Source organism: Osmerus eperlanus, chromosome 2 (assembly GCF_963692335.1).
Source record: "Osmerus eperlanus chromosome 2, fOsmEpe2.1, whole genome shotgun sequence".
Lineage (NCBI taxonomy): Eukaryota > Metazoa > Chordata > Actinopteri > Osmeriformes > Osmeridae > Osmerus > Osmerus eperlanus.
Genome location: NC_085019.1, coordinates 9,951,476 through 9,972,237, shown reverse-complemented (window position 1 = coordinate 9,972,237; position 20,762 = coordinate 9,951,476). Strand labels below are relative to the sequence as shown.

The 20,762-nt window shown below is 44.5% G+C and overlaps 2 protein-coding genes across 3 annotated transcripts; one reads left to right on the top strand and one right to left on the bottom strand.

Moving 5' to 3' along the window:
- The first annotated feature begins 345 nt into the window (after positions 1–345).
- LOC134012611 (testis-expressed protein 2-like) lies at positions 346–14,406 on the top strand. 2 transcript variants are annotated; one of them, XM_062452171.1, is made up of 12 exons: positions 346–1,229; positions 5,949–7,271; positions 8,819–9,019; positions 9,460–9,748; positions 9,861–10,063; positions 10,926–11,084; positions 11,743–11,842; positions 12,283–12,415; positions 12,503–12,640; positions 12,863–13,069; positions 13,236–13,356; positions 13,504–14,406. In XM_062452171.1, exons 2-12 carry the CDS (start codon positions 6,048–6,050, stop codon positions 13,645–13,647), a joined length of 2,919 nt encoding a protein of 972 aa, XP_062308155.1. In that variant the 5' UTR covers positions 346–1,229; positions 5,949–6,047; the 3' UTR covers positions 13,648–14,406. The 2 variants fall into 2 exon arrangements, with proteins under 2 accessions (XP_062308155.1, XP_062308154.1); XM_062452170.1 differs by lacking the exon at positions 346–1,229 and having other exon boundaries at positions 5,567–7,271.
- An 84-nt stretch (positions 14,407–14,490) lies between these two features.
- Positions 14,491–19,631, bottom strand: LOC134012637 (large ribosomal subunit protein uL3-like). Its single transcript, XM_062452172.1, has 10 exons — positions 19,487–19,631; positions 18,093–18,285; positions 17,573–17,741; positions 17,319–17,454; positions 16,258–16,444; positions 15,851–16,011; positions 15,533–15,634; positions 15,092–15,187; positions 14,769–14,888; positions 14,491–14,604 (listed from the first exon to the last, which is right to left on the bottom strand). Exons 1-10 carry the CDS (start codon positions 19,487–19,489, stop codon positions 14,548–14,550), a joined length of 1,224 nt encoding a protein of 407 aa, XP_062308156.1. The 5' UTR covers positions 19,490–19,631; the 3' UTR covers positions 14,491–14,547.
- Positions 19,632–20,762: the final 1,131 nt, after the last annotated feature.

Sequence of the window (20,762 nt, the reverse complement as noted above, 5' to 3'; positions counted from 1 at the left end):
GGTTGCCTGGCCATCGGAAACATATGTCTGAGGAATAGATGTATTGGTACTGAATAGAAAGTCCACAGAAAGGTAAAGTTATTATGAAATACTAATTTACATTCAACGTCATTCAACATACAAACCTGAACCAGAACAAAGTGGCAACTGTATATCCTGTTTGATTCAAGCTAATGGAACCTATCATCTGAAGGTCAGTTTAATGTGTTTGTGCCGTTGTTTGGACTGCCCTCTTGGACCCCCTCTGTGGCGACCAGGAAGGTTGGCCATTTCCAGTCAGACTCCTGATAGGTTTCAAGCTCCATCAAGAGGCATTCGAACAAGGGTTCAACTATTCATAGGGAGGGATTGACAGATCCATAGGCCTACATGTTATTATTATCGTTATTATCACTTTGCGGTATTTATACCTCTCCAGGATCGTATAACTACAATATATTTGACATGTATATTGTTGTTATATGAATACTATAGGCCTGGATCATAAACTGCATTGCAGCTTAGTTAAATGTTTTTATGTAATTCTATCATGAGTAGCCTATCTATTGCATAACTATGCGTACAGGACTTCACTGCAGTGGCAATAGTGCTGCTTAGAGTAGTGTACAACCTGACGTGTCTGATAAAAGGTGATAGTTTGACAAGAAATAGCCGTTTTAAGGCAAGGGCAAATATGCGAAAGATTTAACTACCTTCCCTGTGTTTTGAATTGGCGCATCAACAACAGACGTGGTACTGTCAACTCGGTTAATCTGGATTAGAGTTTCGCTCTGCAGCCAGGACTCTAATAATCAGATTATTCAGCAGTCGTTTGGCACTTCTTGAAGGGGAAGCAGAGCAGGCTAGTACGGCTTCACATGTCTTCGGTGTCTACGCAGAGTGGTGTGATGAAGAGGATTCGTTTTTATCCCCGAAAGTCTATGAATGGGAGACCAGATGCTACTAAATATGATGTAGCCTGCATGTCGTTTAGTAAAACACGATAAACCGCTCACGGATTCAACCCAAGAAAAGTTAAATTACGATTTCTGTAGACCAGCTCTTGGTAGGCTATGTGGTGGATCGCTGTGCAACATTCATTCAGAGTACAGCGCTTTCCGCAGTGCATTACTGTCGCCGCAACAGACTTCCGAGCTCGACGGCTGCGATTGGACTTCTTTTGACAGACCTGTCAATCAAATAGAAGAATTACATGTTGTTCTTCCTTAGACCAACTCATACAATTCAAGGTGAGTTTACTACTGTAGCCTGACATTCTTGAAATAACTAAGAGGAAGTCTTTCACAGGATTTCAGCATGGAAATGAATCCTTTTGAAATTGTAGAGGCCATGCAGGCCCATTGTCTCTCTTAGCACAGGTTTGGAAACATCAAATACTAACTAAATGGCTGTGGTGCAGAATAAATAGCCAAAACATTGGAGAGCATGGCTGCAGGGGAGAACGGGGTATGTTGTCACACTTTTCACACTGTCTAACATTTACTGAGCACCATACATCACAATGGTATAATACCAATACCAAATGAAAGAAGGAAGTCTTGGGCACATATGTTGTATTCATAACATTTTCATATCTTATCTCATTACGGAGTTGTAGACTGTTGAATAGAGAATGTGCACTTGTGACAATTTGCCCCATCGGCGGGTAAATTGTCACACTAGATTATCTAGTGATAAGAACACAACTACTTAACTGTGAATATCGATTTTTATTTCTAAATTCAAACCAGAACTGGAAATATAAACAATCATGTCTAGAGAATTTGGAAAAACAATTATTTCAATCCAAACAATACACATTTCAATCAAAACACATAAAGTGGAAAAACCACTTTACTTTGAACTTTAAACTCAAACGTTCTCTGGCTTGCACATAGATCCATGATAACTGGTGATAATCCCATCAGATTATTTGTCTGATATAGAGAAGGTCTGTCAATTAGTCATCGCCCGGTTAATCCACAACCCTCTGATCTCAGCGGCTATAGAAATACTGTGTGCAGTGCCGGTCCTTCCTATAGGCGACATAGGCAGCCGCCTAGGGCGGCATGAGGAGGGGGGCGGCAATTTCCCAAGTGCATCCACTTAAATTAACCCTCCCACTATCCTTCAGTTTCAAACACACTACCAGCAGAGGGTGCCATCCGCGGCATGTCATATGTCCGTGTTGTGGTTGGCGCCCCCGTGAGGGGGGGGGGCTAGGCACCAAATGTGCTAGGACTGGCACTGACCGTGTGTTACACTTAGCCAAAGTGTGGGTCATACTTGGACAGTGGAGAGAGAACAGGAAGCACAGGTATCCGAGTGTGTGTGGGTGTCATGCAGGTCAAGCAGTATACTTTGAGACAGCAAAGTGCAAGAAATTACCATCCATAAAATGTGGAGTGTTACAAAGTGGATATTCTGAATTTAACCAATCACTGCATTTCTGCGTCTGTCACCACCATCAGAATATGTCCGAACATATCCAAATAATCCTACAAGGACATGCTACAGCAAACTCACATGCAAACGACTTGAGTCAGGCAAGTCATCATTGGGCATTGGCAGGATGTGTTGCTCTTTCAGGGGTGTTGAGATTTACCACTTATGACCTGCTTTAGACTTCTCTGGTCTCACTAAGACCATTAAAGTCAGTCCTCGTCTTTTCATCTTCACCTGGAATCCACTGCTGAACCTCTTGTGTTGCTTCTCCCTGGCTACCCAATTTAGGACTGCCGTCACTAAGAGCATTACTGTGGTTTACATCCTGAGACTTGCATTATTTTGGTCAAAATAAAAACTGAATCAAGATTAGAATTTGTTTTTCATCATAATTTGTTTCTCAGAATTGGAAAAGGTTGTTAGGTTTGCAGTTTTTTTTTAAATGGTTGGTTGGTTCTTAGAAGATTAAATCTAATTGGCCTAATTGGCCTTAATACCATTGTTTCAAACAAAGCAAGCAGCCTCTGCACCTTGAAGATTTTGTCAACATGACTGTCCTCTTACGTACTTCCTGCTGCAACATGAGAGATTTGTTTTCATATACCCAACATGCTTGACAAGTCCATCTTAGAAGTGAGGATTCAAAGACACCTTCACACACCGTTCATCACAACCCACACAAACATACAAAACAAACATACAAAAATGATAATCATACCCCAAATTCAGTTGGAGTCAGGAGTTGGAGTTGCAGCCATCTAGAGCATCAGTAACTGTCACACTCCCCAGCTACCTGTCTCTCTTCTGTAAAAACAGTGGAGAAGGCCTGAAACCCAGCCAAGCCTCTGCTGACTGAGACGTTTCTCCAGCCAGGTCAGCACGGAGGACTGATCTCAGTTGAACTGTGAAGTAGAAATTGATCAGGCTAATGTAGGGACATGGCTAATAGATTAGGCAGAAGCAGGAGGCAGGGGGTGAGGCTGAGATCTCACTTCTGGCTTGCTAATATGTTAGCTATAGCAAGCTGGCAGACTGGTAGTAGGCTCTACCAGGGCATAGTCAGAATTTTATTTTGGGGGATGTCCCATCTTAAAATGAGGGGGCATAAAAAAAAAACATATATACAGTATACATCTCAACAACGCCTACATTTTTTATTTTAAGCAATCAAAAATCTGGGGGGGATGGACATGTAAATGAGGGGGCCTAGCCCCCCTTGTTATGCCCATGATTTACTGTACTTTGTGTGTCTGAGTGTATATCAGGACTTTCAATGTCCCAATGATAAAGAGTGGCATAGCTCCAGACAGGACCTGCATAAGAATATATATAAATGATTTGTCGCTTTTAGTGGATTATGTGAGCCCAGCACAGCTTTGTCTGATAATAATTTGTCAGTTGAGGGAGGCTGAACTGTCTCACCACAGGTCATTCAATCAACTGTCACTACTTGTGACAGTGTGTTTACATGTGTGTGAATGTGTGCATTTTGCTACCGATTTGTGTGTGTCTATATGTCTGTGTGTGAATGTGTTTTAACTGTGTAACCCAATGAAAACTGGGTGGCCCCAGTTTTAAGCCTCTACATGCACTGTCATAAAGCCTTTTGAAAATATGGAGATTAAAGGGAATCCACTTTTTGTCAGGTAGTGTCTAGTCATGAGGATGTCTACCATGTTTCTGTTGCTTGATACAGAATTGGCAATGATTTGTTAGACTCTGGATGGACGCAGCAAGGCTCACTTCCCCAAAGGACAAGCCATTTGCACAGTGCTTATGTCTAATGGAAGGGTTTTAGGCTCTGGAGGAAGGAGGCTTCATCACTGGGCCTTTAACTGAGAAACACAGAAACACAGCCAATACCATGTTTTTGTTCTACCTGTGATTTGGGTATGCAAAGTATTTGGTGTGTGTGTGAGAGGGAGATATAGATAGCAAGAGAAATGTGACGTTGGAGATACTTGCCCTCTTTCTGTCTATTTGTTCTTCTGTTTTGTGCCAGTGTCACAAGTCAAGTTAATGATGCTTTATAAAAACCTTCATATTGTATATGGAAATATGAGGGTGTGTGTGTTGTGTTTGCATTCATGTGTGTGTACAAGCATAAAGGCATACTGTATGTGTATTTGGGTATGTGCCTATATGCAACTGAGTTCTCATTTCGAGATTCTCATTTCATATTATCTGCTGGATGTCCAGTCTCCTAACAGAAGAAACATCAAACCTCTGCTAATGTTCAACACCCCCACTGAAAAACAATTTACGGGTGTATGTATGTCTTAAAATCCTATGAAACATTTTCTTAGAATCTCCACAAAGGAAGAGCTTTTCATTTTTCCACAAAGAAGGTAAACGCTCTCTGTCTCGTTCAGCAGAATGTCCAGAACATTGTCTCGTAGATGAAGAGAGAAAAAGAGTAACAGAACAAGATAAAGACACAAGGTCACCTGAACTTTTTATCCTTGCTGTTTACACTTTGTCACTCAACATGAAAGATGTACGACCAGCAGGATTATGATTAATGTTCTCATAGCAATAATACAATGTACTTTTTCCAATGACTTTTACGGCACCTCTCCTAGGCATTTATTGAAGCCACAGAAGGTTCCAGAGCTTTCTTTTATACAGTTACCTGAAGCTCTACCATCAGCTCCTCTTTAACCCTGTAATCTTGTCTGCTAATTTGAGATTAGGGGTGTCTGATTGGGATTGACTACAGGATTAAAATCTTGAGTACTGGCCTACTTATTTCAGAGGTGAAAAAGGCCCACCCAGCTCCGGTCTACCACCTCGGGTCTATTCATGTTATCACCCAGACCTACATTTACATTTATCATTTAGCAGACGCTCTTATCTAGAGCGACTTACAGTAAGTACAGGGTCATTCCCCCAAGGCAAGTAGGGTGAAGTGCCTTGCCCATGGACACAACGTCATTTTGGCACGGCCGGGAATCAAACTGGCAACCTTCAGATTACTAGCCCGATTCCCTACCCACTCAGCCACCTGACTCCCCGGTTTTAGTGAGAGAACATGGAAAGACGTGGCCGTGGGGGAGTATAAGAGTTAGTGAAAGATGTGAGGAGAAAAAGAAATCAGGTAAGAGGGAGGTAGTGGGAATAAAGGGAAAAAATAGGGGGAAATGAGAGGAAGTTCTGTGATGTAAGGTGAAAGGAGAAGAGAAATAGGAGAAGGAGAGCCGAGGAGAGCAGACTGAGGCTGTAAACTGGCTGTAAACAGCCACTGTGTTGACAGGCTAGCGATGACTGGATGCTGTGTGGGCGGAGTGTGTTTGTCAGCAGGGTAGGATGGACAGTCCTGCAGGGCAGAGCTGGAGAGCTGCCCCAGCAGTGTCTGTATCCTGAAGGCTTCTCACTGTTATCGGTCTATTCTGTGAAAATTCCAGTTGGAATGAAGATCAGCAGCTAAACTATCAGCGTCAATAAGGGTGATATTACTATTGTCTGTATATTGATGAAAGAGAATGTATATGAACATTTGTTTGTTTCTCTGCCTTTTCCCTTAGGGTTCAGGCTGTAAACCTTGCCGAATGACTATGACCTGTGGCCATCTGTTGGTGGATATGTGTCCTTAGCCTGAACAGGGAGGCACTTAATGTGACAAGATGGAGGAGAGCGAACTCATTTTTAGCCTTAACCGACAGGACGAGGGCCCAATGGTGGCCTTCTCCAAAGACAAAGCTGGGTCTAGGCCAGATCCAAGCCTGGGATTTGAGTTGGGTCTGGACCTGGGCCAGCGGCGCCACTCCAAGACCTTCCATGTTCCCCTTTCCCCCTCTTCCCCAGGCTCTCTGGCAGACCTGTCAGCATGCTCAGCCAGGCCCTTCTCTAGCACTAGCTTGGTGAAATCCTCGTCAACTGAACTGGATTCCAAAGAGACCGGCTCCATCAGACCCAAACCTCTCCTCAGCTTGGTCAAATCCCTCTCGACCGAGATCTCCCGCCATGGCGAGCCAGAGGTCAACCTCTCCAAGTCAGACTCCAAGCTCCATATGCACCCCTGGAAACAGCTAACTCAGCCCAAGCTTCCGGAGGCCACTTCTGGAGCAGGGGCAGCGAGTAAGGAGGATGCCTGGACTGACCTCTCACCGACAGAGCCCCGGGGGAGCTCCCTGATTGCTGAGTTTGAGGACACACGTAGGAAATTCTCAGAGGCCATGCAGGACCCCCTCAGCATGCTGAATAAAATCATGGGGGAGGAGAGCTCAGGGAGTCCCAAACAGAGAAGGTGTGCTGGGGCAGGGGACTCACCTAGCCCCCTGGCCTGTGCAGGAGGTGGGAGTGGGACTCCCTTGAACAGTGAGGACGGTAGTCTACACACTCAAGGTCCCAGGTGCCGGAAGAAGACAGAGAAGGAGGTGAGGAGCGTGTGTGAAACACCCCTGAGGACACCCAAAACAGCGGCTCTTTCCCCAGAAAACCCCCACCGAGGACACACACGCACACCGAGCAGGGACAGCCACTTTGAGATCTGCACCTATGGGGATGTGATTGAGGTGGTGGAGGTTCAGGGGGGATCCGAGGAGGCCGACGTCCATGGGAGTTCCCATCCGGTCAGGGTTCCTGGGGCTTCTGTGCCCCGTGGATGGCTCTTCCTGGTGGGTCTGCTGGCTTACGGCTTCTTTGTGCTCCCCTTGCCGTCCTACATCACAGGACTGTCTCTTGGGCTGGCCTGTGGCTTTATGCTGGGGCTCCTGGTAGTGCTGGTGCTGACCCCTCGACAGTCAGCGTGGTCCCCCAGGAGCCAGGCAGAGGCAGGAGCTCGTGAACATCACAACCTGCCCTCCATCCCCCTATCTGGGGCAAAGAGGGACACTGAGGTCCTGGAGGTGAGTACGGTAGTGGGCACACAGATACAAACACATTAGCTCAGGCACAAATTCTAGGATAGATTACATAGGTTTGCAATCAGGACGCACACTCAACACACACACATACAATTCATAATGCTTTGGTACAAGCTGAATTTAACAACAAAAAATTACAAGCAAAGCAAATTATTCATGAATGTTGATCTTGGTGTATGAATGCGAGTAAGAGGCAATGGCAAGGACAAGTCTTGTCCCGAGCTACATAACAACTACAGTGTGCTGGAAGGAAGCCTTTGTTTCAGTCTAGCCAAGAATGAATCAGGCCAGGTGCTGATTTGTTAAGACTGAGGGGCTTAAAGAGACTCTCTCTATCCTTTGCTTTTTTCCATCCTTCTCAGTGATTCCTTCATCCCGTGTGTCTAACTTTTTCTTTCTGTCCTCTCTCTGTATCTCTCACTCGCTGAGATACAAACTCTAACTTGTAGAAAAAGAAAAAAAATACAAGGTTCCTCACAATGATATCTGATATTCACTTTGGTTAGCATCAGCATTTGACTCACATATCCCAAGAGCTGAATCAGTTGGGTTCAAATCTATAATATTTGTGTTGCTCCCTGGCCTAGTAGGTGAACAGATGATTCCAGTGAGGCAGATGAATGCAAAAGGATGGCCACTTAAGCCCTAACCTAGAGTTCTATCTCCCGAAATACATCACAGAGAGGGGGAAAGATCTGATGTAGATAGCTTCAGGCTTATTTACCTACAGTAATGCTGATTTGGCTCCATGTGATACACTGGATAAAGAACCAGTGAACGTGAGAGAAATGGGGAGCTGGCATAAAGCTGCATGAACAATTAAGTTGAATCTTATTGACACGTTAATCAGATCAGTGGTGTGTATGATATTGTTAAATGATTCATTTGAATATACTTTACAACAGGTCACTAAACAAAATACATTTACAAAGAAAATGTATTTGACTCATTCTGAAAATGAGTGACATTTATTTAGATAGTCGAGAGATGCTGAATGGATGCTCAGTAAACTATCAAATGTTGAATGACTAATGAGTAACTCTCAGTTTGACCATAACCATCGATGGCATATCAGCATAGATGCAGTTTCCTAATAATTCCTTCATTGAATCTACAGATAATCTCCAGGGCACTGTCCAAGTAAAGTCTTAGCTAAGCAGATCCCAAAAGCTCTCCAAGACTCCCTCAGCCAACAGTGCGAGAGAGTTCACTCAAGGTGAGCTCATCAGTGGAGCAACATACAAACAAACACATACCTACTCTATCTGACGTCCTGCAGCGCTGGAGCCAGTGTCCTGAAGTTACATGAGGCAGATGTATTCTGCTGTCTCTCGTGGAGAGCACGGAGGATTTCCTATCACGCTTCAGTAGCGTTGACCTGAAATTATTCTGGGATGCTTCATCACAGTTTGGGTTTCTGGGACGTGTTCCTTTGTTTTCTAATGCCGTGGACAACAAACATCCGTGTTTGGCTTGCTTTAAACCCTGAAACCATAACTCTAGCCTGATGATGTACTGTGTGTGTTTAGGGCTGGATGAACGAGATACATGCCTATGACCCAGAGACCTACCACCCATCACTCACCCACTCGGTGTATGCCACCCTGGACGGCAGCCGGCTGCACCTAGCGTACCCACGCACCAACATACCCCGGCAGGCAACCTTTGAAGAGCACTCCCACGAGGCCGTGTTTGTACGCTCACGCACCTACCAGCTGGCGGACTGCAAGGTCAGCGCAGGCAAACACTGATGCAGACACACACAGAAAATCACACACATTCAGACAGTGTGTGCACACACCTACACACTCATAGGTTTTCCTGCCCTCCCATCCACACACACAAACATTTCTGCCAAGGGTCAGGTGAACATGCCCCCTTGATGGAAAAAGAGAGAGACAAAAGAGAGAGCATGAGATAAAGACAAAGTCACCTGAACTCTGGACCTTCACTATTCACATTGTGTCATGACTTTGTTAGAAAATAGATGTGCTAAAAATACGTATAACACTGAAAATGCAGCTTTCCCTGTCATCCTTTGAAACCAGGATGACAGGTACCTGTAGAAAGGGAAGTAGACACAATGAAAAAAAAAACAATACAATTTGTTTAAATGAAATTAAAAATCTGTCAATAAATATATTTCTTATCATCATCTTTTTCTTATCAGGTCTCTCTACTGCCCCCTGTCCTTGCGCGAAAAAGAGTTTGGAACAAGAAATATCCCATCTGCATCATACTGGCAGATGGAGAGGTGGAGGAAGTGAGCCTGATAGAGGGACAGGAGGAGGAGGAGAGGACGGACAAACAGACGTTACCAGACACACTCTCTGACTTGCCCGTCACCCTTTACCTGTTTGGCCGTACAGGAAGAGAGAAAGAGGAGTGGTTCCAGCACTTCCTATCTGCCTCCAGGCCTGAATTCAAAAGTTGCCAGAGTATAGAGGGCTCCAAATCTGGTAAGAAAAAAATATTATGTCCAGTGTTGCCATAAAATCTGTGCCACACTCCTTTCCTCTATCCCCTTCTCATCTCTCTCAATTCCTCTTTTTGTTTCCCCCTCTCCATAAGCTATGAGCAGTAAAGGCTCTATCTCTGGGAGTACTGAGGACCTGGTCCCTCCAACGGGCCTACGGGATCTGGCAGGGGGCATTAAAGAGAGGGTCCTGTTGGACTACAGCTCCTACATGACAAGTCTCATTGGCTCAGAGAGCAGCAGTCCAACCCGCAGCCCCTGCCACAGCGACCACGGTAGCCCCACAGTCCTCAAGAGAGTAAGTTAACAGATAAAACAAATCTGTGACTTGATTTTATGTATACCTCAAGAGCCTGGGATTATTATTGTTAAATGCTAAATTAAATGCTAAATTATTGGTAGACACTAATATCTAGATATCATTTTACTTCTCAGTTTTTGACGAGTCATGTAGCCTCAGTAATTCTATAGGATTTGACTGTGGATAGCTGATGGAACAAGAAATGTCCTACAACGCATTACCTCAACATTTCTACAGATTCCACCGGCACAGCTCTTTTCAGTGAATCAGTGAATCAGCAACTCAGTGTTTTTTTTTCAATTTAACCTGTGCTTGTCATACCATTTTTCATCAAAACCGACATTGAGTAAATTGACTAAATCAACACAGCTACAGGCCTGCCTTACTCAGCCAAACAATCCATAGCATGCTGAGTGGACCAAATGCCAAAATCTTAAGGCGTGGAAAATATCAAATATCACCTGGCGAGGGTATTTATAGTGCAACAGTCAGGGTAGGAAGTGCACCAACTACATAACTGTTAATCTGGTCTTTGATGTCTACTGGGTTGGACCGCCTGTGTTCTCAGCTTATGTTCTCAAGGACAGCTACATGGTGTATAGCTGCTGATGCAATCAGATGTGTTTCATGCCTCGAATTATGTAGACATTTGTTTCTTTAAGTTCTTTTAAATATGCTGTGATGTTAATAGGAGAGTAGGTACACTAATTACTCACATCTTAGGCGATCTTAGGAAAACTTTGTTTTTATTTACACAGCCCCATGCCGCTTACTGTAGACAGTTTTGTGGACCTGGGTAGACCTTTCACAGAATGTTCAGGGTCTGTCATGTCTCCCCTCTCCTCCTGATCCTCCTCAGATCCCCAGTGAAGAGGCTTCTGCTGGGGGCAGCTCTGCAGAGGGCCAGACTGCCTGGGTCAACTCCCTGGTGGGCCGCATCTTTTGGGACTTCCTCAGGGAAAAGTACTGGGCTGACCAGGTGGCCCACAAGATCCAGAAAAAACTCAGCAAGATCAGGGTGCGTCTTGTGGAGAGGAATAGGAAACGTAGATGGATGGATGGATGGATGGATGGAAGGATTGGTGGATGGATGGATGGATGAATGGCTGGATGGATGGATTGGTGAGCGATTGGTTTAATGGGCTTTTTAACTCATAGATGACAATTTAAGCTTAGAAATTCAGTGGCAGTTATACTGTTGAACACAAGGTCAATGTCATAATGCTGATCCACTCACATGTAGGTAGAGGGGGAAGAGAGGAAGGAAGGAACCGAGAGAGATGGGGGGGAGGGAGAGAAAGTAGGTAGGGAAGAGAGATGAGAGAGGACGAGAGAGGGCGGTGGAGGAAGGGAGAGAGAGAGAGAGGAAAAGGAGGGAGAAAAAGATGGGGAGGTAGAAAGGAGATAAGAGGAGGGGAGGAAGGAGGGAAAGAGGGAGGGAATGTTTTGGCAGTTCCTCCCTGCTGTACTGCCACGTACTGCAACTTTCTCTTGGTCTTGCTTCCACCCATTTCCCTGTCTCACACACAGTCACAACAGTTTTACCAAACACGCAGTCAACGCATATCCAGCTCAAAATGTCAACTGTAAGAGTTACTTCAATGACCTTCAATTTAAACTCTGGAACACATCATAAACAGAGCTTTGTCCTCCCTATGCTGTTTGTCCCACTTTAGTTGCCGTACTTCATGAATGAGTTGACCTTGGCTGACTTGGACATGGGCATCTGCATGCCCCAGGTACTCAGCACTTCCAAGCCATCGCTGGACCACCGAGGTGAGGCAGGGTGTGTGTGTGACTGGATGCATTCTTATGTATCTGTAGTATGTTTTCATGTGTGCCTTTGAGAGTGCATGTGGGAGGAAGCGCAAGTGTATGTGTGTGCTCCCAAAATCAATCTTCTACTTCATACACACAGAGATAAACGCAGCTTATCCAAATACACAAGTCCCACAGGTTGTGGCTAGGCCACACTTTCGTTTTTCTCCACAGGACTTACTCATCCTTTTACGATTAACTCAACCCGACAGAAAAACATTACAGTACATTTCATTACCATCTGAAGTGGTCCCTGGCTCATGGAAAGACAACCCAATAGCTACGTCCTTTAGTTATTATTATATAAATTGATGTTATATTATAGGTTGATATAACACACTAATGTATTGAATAGTAGATTCACATGCCTGTTTCTCTTTTTCTCTCTCCTCTGCCAGGCCTGTGGCTGGAGTTGGAGGTGGTGTATGCAGGCTGCCTGCAGATGACCCTGGAGACTAAGATGAACCTGTGTAAGTTGGGCAAGGAGAGCGGGGCAGAGGCCCACAGAATCCCAGAGGCCCGCCAAGTAGGGTAAGACACAGTCATCCTGTTCCTTCCAGATCACACACAGTACTCTGAGTCTCTCTGGATCTCACTTTGTGTGTGTGTGTGTTCTAGTTCCAAACCCAGGCTGTGTGTGTTGGCTGATAGCGATGAGGAGTCCTCCAGTGCTGGGTCATCTGACGAGGAGGATCTACCTCCATCGGAGCCTCAAGGAACCCCGGGAGAAAAAGGCACACCACCATTGGCTGATGGGTAACATAAGATCAAATAAGAATCCCTGACATGAATTTAAGGCTTTTGGAATGAACTTACAATAAAACAATTGAGACAAATCTTTCTATACCTTCACTAAGACCTTTAATGGACACCAGTCCAAATTGAATAACTTTTATTAACACATATAACGTACTGTCATAATAAAGGAAAAAAAAACACTGGAACATGCCACTAGGTTGCCCCTTTGATGCCCCTTAGACATGGGGGTAGCACCAGTAGAAAGATCCTGAGGTTCATGGACAAGATTGCCAAGTCCAAGTATTTCCAGAAGGCCACGGAGAATGAGTACATAAAAAAGAAGATTGCAGAAGTTTCAAACATGCCACTGATGCTGACTGTAGAAGTTCTGGAGCTCTCTGGAACCTTGGCTGTCAACATACCACCGCCCCCTACAGACAGAATATGGTACTTGGAGCACACCCACAACACAGTACATTGGAAATTTTATTTTATTCATTTACCATACATTTTTATCCAAAGCGACGTACAAATAATGCGGATACAGTGCTCTGGGTCAAACTGAAACATGTGCTATGTTTTTCTCGTTTGTGTGTGTTTGTGTCTCTTCCAGGTACAGTTTTCGCGTGCCCCCCAGGTTGGACCTGCGTGTACGCCCCATGCTGGGAGAGAGGGAGGTCACCTTCACACACGTCACAGAATGGATTGAGAGAAAGCTCACATGTGAATTCCAGGTCAGTCCCCCTACACTGCCAATACATCCAATTACAGAAATACAACTCAAAATTCATGAGGTAGCCAGGCTAAGACTCACTTCTTTGCCAGCCTCGTTCTGTCCTGCCCTCTCTCAACCATAACTGTTGTCTCACTGCCGCCTCCAGAAAGTGTTTGTGATGCCCAACATGGACGACCTCTACCTCCCCCTAATGACCTCTGGCTTGGACAACCCCCCGCCATTCCAACACTCCCCTGCCCTCTCTTCGCACCATTCTTCAGACGAGTCCCAGGAGTTTGTTTCAGAGTAGCATCACACAATGTCCGGGAATGGAACTGCAATATCCTCCCCTAACGTGGGTCCAGCATGGGTTCACTGATAGTGGATTCTTCAGCAAATGTGGCCCGACGTTGCCAGGACAGTTAGTTGGGACTCTGTTACAGGGTTGAGGAAGTGTGTATGTACTGTGTAGCAAAGCATGCAGACACAGGCCAGAGTAGCATGGCTCAACTCTGAGAACGAGAGGCATGATGGACGTCGCTTGCCATGTTGTTATAGCACCCCCTACTGCTTCAGAGGAGGGAACTGACACTAGTTAAATGAACTGGGAGCTGGGATGCTTCTCTTCTGACTGTGTATTCTAGTTCATAACGGGTTTCCTCTCTGGTAGTGGATTTGAGTAGCAGGACTCTGTCTGGTACAAGGGGCTTACTGCTCTGTTCTAATGGCACATTCATGCTGACGATAAGACCAACATTTTTCAAAGATGTTTGAATGCAAGAAGAAATGGTGTCCCCAGGAGGACTACTGCCCCTCTGCATTTGTTATCTTTAACTTCCTTTTCTTCCATTCTCTTTTCTTATTCTCTACCCCCCCCCCACCACCTCCCCTCCCCTACCCAGCCACCCCTCACCTTGCCAGTATTGACTTTCAGTCTGCATGGATTCCTTTGTACAGTTTAATTGCTCTTAATTCTTAAGACAATAAAGAATGTATCCGTTTAAAGTGTTTTTATTCAGTGTGTTGTGAGATAGAGCAAATTACTTAAACCTAGAAAAGCAAATGTATTCTTTTCATACAGAAATACATTCATACAAAAGATATTGGACTATTTCTTATTTCACTCACAAAGCAAAGAGAGATACACATTAGCTGTTGTAAGACTGTTTTAATGTTTTGTACGTGTTTTCAGTAGTAGAAATCAATCTATCTAGGACTCCTCCGACACTGGCTCTGGTATCTTCTTCAGGTCCTTCTTCAAGGGACCCTGCAGGTCACAAAGAGGTCAGGGGTTAAAGCTACACACATTTTGCACAGGGATGTTCTATCAACATAGAGGATTGAATATCAGACCCCACTGGACAGCTCACAACAGTACATATGCACATAAACACACAGAGTCTCACACATATACACACACACCACACTCACCAGGAAGGCCCTCTTTTCCTGGGCGGTCTGGAAGCAACCGTGACCAAACTTGGAGGTTGTGTCGATGAACTTGAGTTCAATGGTCTCCTTAGACTTGCGAGATGTGTGTACCAGCATTGACTATGAGACACACACACAAACAAGTTATCCTGGTTGAACACTAGCACGGTTAAGAAGCAGGTTGGTATTTGTCTTATTACGTGATCACCCAACCATTATAGATTAGAGTCACAGAAGTATGGTATTCTAACCATTGTATGTGCATTTCATTTGACATTTTTACAAATGTCCAGCTCTCTACATGGAACATGGTGGTTCTCTACCTTTCTCAGCGTAAGGACACGTTTCTGGGGTCCCACCACACAGCCCTTCATCATCAAGAAGTCGTTTTTCACTTCTCCATAATGAGGGAAGCCTCCCTACGGAGAACAGTAGGGAGGAGAGGAGTAGGTAGACCGATAAGAGAAAAAAAACAAATATTTACATTTACATTTAGCAGACGCTCTTATCCAGAGCGACTTACAGTAAGTACAGGGACATCTCCCCGAAGCAAGTAGGGTGAAGTGCCTTGCTCAAGGACACAACCTCATTTGGCACGGCTGGGAATCGAACTGGCAACCTTCAGATTACTAGCCCGACTCCCTCACCGCTCAGCCATCTGACTCCAAATATTAGCCTCAATAGAGAATAATCCCAATTAATTAACCCAATTTGCTCCAATCCCATTTTTAGCAGAACAGAGGTCCTGTTGAGGTGATTTGTACCAAGGGGGTGATACTCTTCTGGCTGGTGTCAAAGATGGTGGAGGCGTTGTTGTGGATCACTTTTCCATCCTGGACGTGGAACCCTTTACCAATGCGATAGATCTGTAGATGCAGGGCAGCCTTTAGATAAACTTCACCCACACTCAGAGACACTGGTACTATGTGAAAACCGTTAATAAAGTGTAATGAGTTTTAGGAAAGCTTAAGAAATCTGTTAATTGATTTTGTTCTGTCAAGTAGATTATGTAAAGAAGATTGTATAAAAACACAATAAATTTTCTCGGTCATCCATCTATGATGCTAGGTTGTAAGACTGGCCTTCTTGTTGAGCTCAGTGCGATGGTTGTAGCCCTTCTGGCCGGCACGAGCAATGGTGTAGGCTACACGGGCAGGGTGCCAGGCTCCAATACACGCCACCTTGCGCAGGCCTTTATGGGTCTTCCTTTGCAGCTTCTTTGTGTGCCAGCGGCTGGTCACTCCTACAAGAGAACACAGGTGAGGACCCAAGGCCAAGGTTATGACAAGGTTATGAGTGTAGTGTGTGTTTGTGTGTGTGTGTGTGATGTTTGCACACGGCACACACTTCCACCAAACAAATTTCACGCATTCAAAGAGACAACCTTCAAACGTTCTTAAAAAGGATATACACAAATGACCACCGATATCGTTCCTCCATCGCTGCTTATCCCCATCACAGCTGCAGGGTAGCTGTTGGCTCCTCCTACCTTTCATGCCGTGACCTTTGGTGACCCCGATGACGTCGATCATCTCGTCCTGGTAGAACACGGAGGCGACAGGGACGGCCTGCTCCAGGCGCTCCCTCGCCCAGTCCACCTTGTCTGAGACGGTGCCTCCGTTCAGCTGCACCTCCATGACGTGAGCCTTCTTCTGCTTGATGGGCAGCAGGCGCACCTGGAGTGTGTATATGCGCGTGTGTGTGTGTGGTAGTGGGTGTGGGGGAGGGGGCAGGATTCAGGGCTCAGTTACTGCACTATTTCCACATACACGTGGAACAGTGCACTGGTTCTTTCTTATGGATCCACATAAACATGATGTAATATGCCTTCATACATGCTTTTTCTTAAAAAAACCCACACTCCTACACACTTCAATACCCACAAGAGTACTTGCGCAAACACACACAGACACACACACAGTGGTGTTTATTGCCAACATGTCCGTTCCCCTGTGGCTACTTTCCACGTGCTGCCAGTGTCTGCCCTAAAGGATTATTTTTAAACTGCCATTTGAAACTCCATACTGGAGCACTCCTCCCAGACACAGGGGTGGAAAGTGGAGTGGACACATGCATTTGTTTGCAGTGGAGGGGGGGAAGGGGGGGACGGGGAGTAGAAGATTTAGAATGGATGGTCGGAGGAGGGTTTCTTTCCGATCATAAGGATAACTCCTCCCCACCCTTGCTCTTTCCAAGAGGCTAGGCTAAGGTTAGGGTAGGGTAGTTGTCAGGTGTGTGAACCCCCAGGGGTATGGTGGTGTGTCAATCATTCAACACAAGTCTGTCACTATGCATCACTGATGATAATAGAAGGGATGAGTGAAATGGATAGTTGCACAGTAGATTGTATCACCGTTTGAATGAATGTAAGGAAAAGTTGTTCTTGGACCCTTGCTTGAGGACCGACGTTTGGGGAGGAATACTGTAATTCAATTTCTGACCACAGTGGGATGCTACTCTGAAACAAAGTCCTGGGACTCAGACGGGAGGTTTTAAGGGGCAAAATATAGAACATTCTAGACTGACTCCATAGAGTTTATGTGAGCTTACCTGAGAGTGCACAAGGACCCTGATGGCTGAGCAGTATTTCTTCATCGCAGCAAAGTCCTTCTCCAGCTGCTTCTTCCCTGTCTCGTCTTGCCACTTCTTGCTGTACTTGGTGAAAGCCTTTTTCTTGCTCTTGAACCTGGAAGAGTTGGGGAAGGTAACGTTGTGCTAACAACAGTAGTATCAACTACCAACACACACAAATACACTACTAAGTCACATACACAGTACAAACACACATACGCACACACACACACCAGTTTTTGTAGTATCTGCGCTTGCACTCGTCACTCATGTGCTCAGCGAAGATGGTTTTGAAGGAGCGCGGGCCACGGATGGTTTGGATGTAACCCACAATGCCCACCACAATGATGGGCGGCGTCTCAATGATGGTGACCGCCTCCACCACCTCTCTCTTGGACTGTTCTGTGAGGGGGTGAAGCAGGGACAGGCTCAGAAGAGACAAAACTCCCAGAAGACAGAGAGACAATGGATGATGACAGAATCCCAAGACAATACCTGGAGTGTAGCCCCATTTTATTGATGACTGTAGAAACCCAGACATGTATTGAAAGTCACATGTCCCTTAAATACCCCCACTAACTTTGATGAGGGACTTGAAAACAACTCGAAAGTTGAACTTGAAACCCCTTAACAGGAGTGCATTCAGACAAGATAGATCCACTCTGGTTATTCTCAAAAACTATGAATGCAGGAATGAATCCCTTCAATGTATAACTTCACCAGTAACCCTACTGTTGCCCAGGGTGTACATACTTAGCCCAGTGCGATGCATCTCCCTGAGGATGTGGGTCATGCCAGCCTTGTACCCAAGGAAGGCGGTGAGGTGGACGGGCAGGTTGGGGTCATCCTTGGGCCAGGTGCGGGGCTTTCCTCTGTGCTTCTTGCTGCGCTTGTGGGGCAGGAAGCCCATGTGCCCATGACGCGGAGCGTGGAATTTACGATGAGACTGGAGTAGTAAAGTAAAGTTGTACACATATTTACACATGCTCACAACCATTTGTTAAATATGTCCTATGTTAGAGCTATGGCATGGGGAACATATGTCCTGTTAGACCCCCTATTTTCACCATCATAAAAAATTACATCATAAATAATGTACATGAAAACCTGTGCTCAATAGAGCAGGTCAGTTAAACAGCCACCAACTTGATTTTTAATATCAACAGCAAAGTGAAATCTGGACCCAGATCCTTTTCCTGCCAGTGAGCATTAGAGATACCCCATTCACAAAACCACTATTCATACGTTTATGTCCTCTGAGTACCCTACACACATGTTAGCCTGGCAAAGTACCCAGAACAGATGTCAGGAAGAGGCAAGAGACAGAGGAGGGGAGCTGTATTCTGAGAATGAATGGCCATGTCTTTTTGCCCCCCTCTTTGGCCCAACGGCTTCTCTGCGCAAGTGGCACAATTTGTTGTGTGTCTTCAGTTTGTGTGTGTTTTTGTTACTGTGTGTACACACACAAACACTATCTCACTTGCAGACATGAGAGACAGGGAGCACAACCACTTGAAAGACAAAGTTGTAAAACTGAATGTACTAAATTCCATAAATTAAACAATTTGAATGGGAAGCTAATCACATTCTTATTAATGTAAATTCATGTAATTATGTCAGGATGTAATTATTTATAATTATAAGTCCCATAAACCTCATGAAAAGTTAAAATAATAATAATAAAAGGTTTACTTTTTGAAGTACAATTGGAACTACTTGTCTGAAAGTTTATTTAAAACTTGTATTAGTCATACATGTACATGCGTCCTTTGCCAAACAAAAAATAAACTTTTTCCTGATGTCCCCCATTGCAAACAATTACTTAAGGAAACACATTTTAAAAATCCCAGGACAAACTTAGAAACTAGAATAGAATCTTGAGGATTGAATGAAAACATGAGAACTCAGAGACTGACACCACGAGTAAAAAAGCAGACGCCATTGCACTACTACACTGCACGTGGTCTCCTTGAAAACAGCCATGACAACTCTCTCCCAAACTCCTCACATCCTCACCAAACACACAAAATCAACTCGAAAATCAAGACCCATAGTCACAAACACAACTAGAACCCTCTCACTAAGCCTAATGGAGAGAGTGTTGTCCCTGAGGGAAAGAAGAAAGGCACATGCAGAAGAGGACTGACCATGTCTGTGTGTGCCGTCCAGGCGAGGGACAGAAAGAGACAGGAACAAGTGCTGATGTAAGGGTTATGCTTAAGAAGATACTCAGTTTAGGGGGCTCTAATTTGGTGACTGGCCCAGTTAAGGAGTCGTGTTCGCTTTCAACAAGCCTCTATGCCAAGCCTCTATGCCAAGACTGGTCAGGGGGAGAAAGGGGAGTGGGAGGGGAGGGAGAGAGGGGGGCACCATAATTCTAGGCTGGTCAGGTGGTGAGGCCATCTGTGTGGAGGGGGAGAAATAAAAAGGGATAGAGCATGTAACACTACACCACATAATTTACATCTACAGAATTTAAATTTAAGTTGTATAATGACATAAGGAAAACAAAAAATCATCAGATCTGAACTTTATGCGACCAGTGTTGGGGTAGTTAATCAAAAAAAGTAATAGATTACACATTACTAGTTACTTAAAAAAAAAAGCTTTACTTTACTAGATTACTCACGGCTGAAAGTAACTAGTTACACTACTAGTTACATTACTTTTGGATTACTCCGTGACATCACCTGAGATGCACTTGCCAAATAACAATATATATGCCCAAATCAACTCAGACTTATTATAATGAGGACAGATCTCTCTTTTATGCTTTTTAATAGGCTACCACAAAGTTGACAAAGTTGTGAACATCAACCTAAAAGTTGTCAAGCATAACAAGGCTACAGTACTGGCAGTAAGCAAAATGTCTCAAAATAAAATAATGGTTAAAACTTTAAGCAAACACACGTAGCCTACTGTAAAGGGAAGTTTGATTTGTTGTTTTTTTCTCCTCCTGATATGCAGATCGCAGTAATGCAAGTAACGCAAGTAACGCAAGAGATTTTTGTATTAGTAGGCCTAACTGTAATGCGATTACTGAAGTTATCAACAGTAATGTGTTACATTACTGCGTTACAGACAAATGTAATCTGATTACAGTAACGCGTTTCTTTGTAACGCTGTATGCTACTGAGCAGTCCTTGCTCTGATCTATTCTCCAGCCATTTAAAGTTACAAATCCCTAGATTTGTAGATCCCATCCATTTAGATTTAATAATGTAGCCCTATTGATGAAGATGTAGCCTACATTTAAATACTCATTCTTTAACATCGTTTTATGAACATGCAATAGTTGGACAAATTATTCTACAGATTTTACAGTGAAATTGTTTTAAAGATCCTGTAAAGTGGAATTAAAAACGAGTTTCAAGTTCACCACACCACAGAATAATGTGTTATTAGCTGCGTTCGACTCCATTA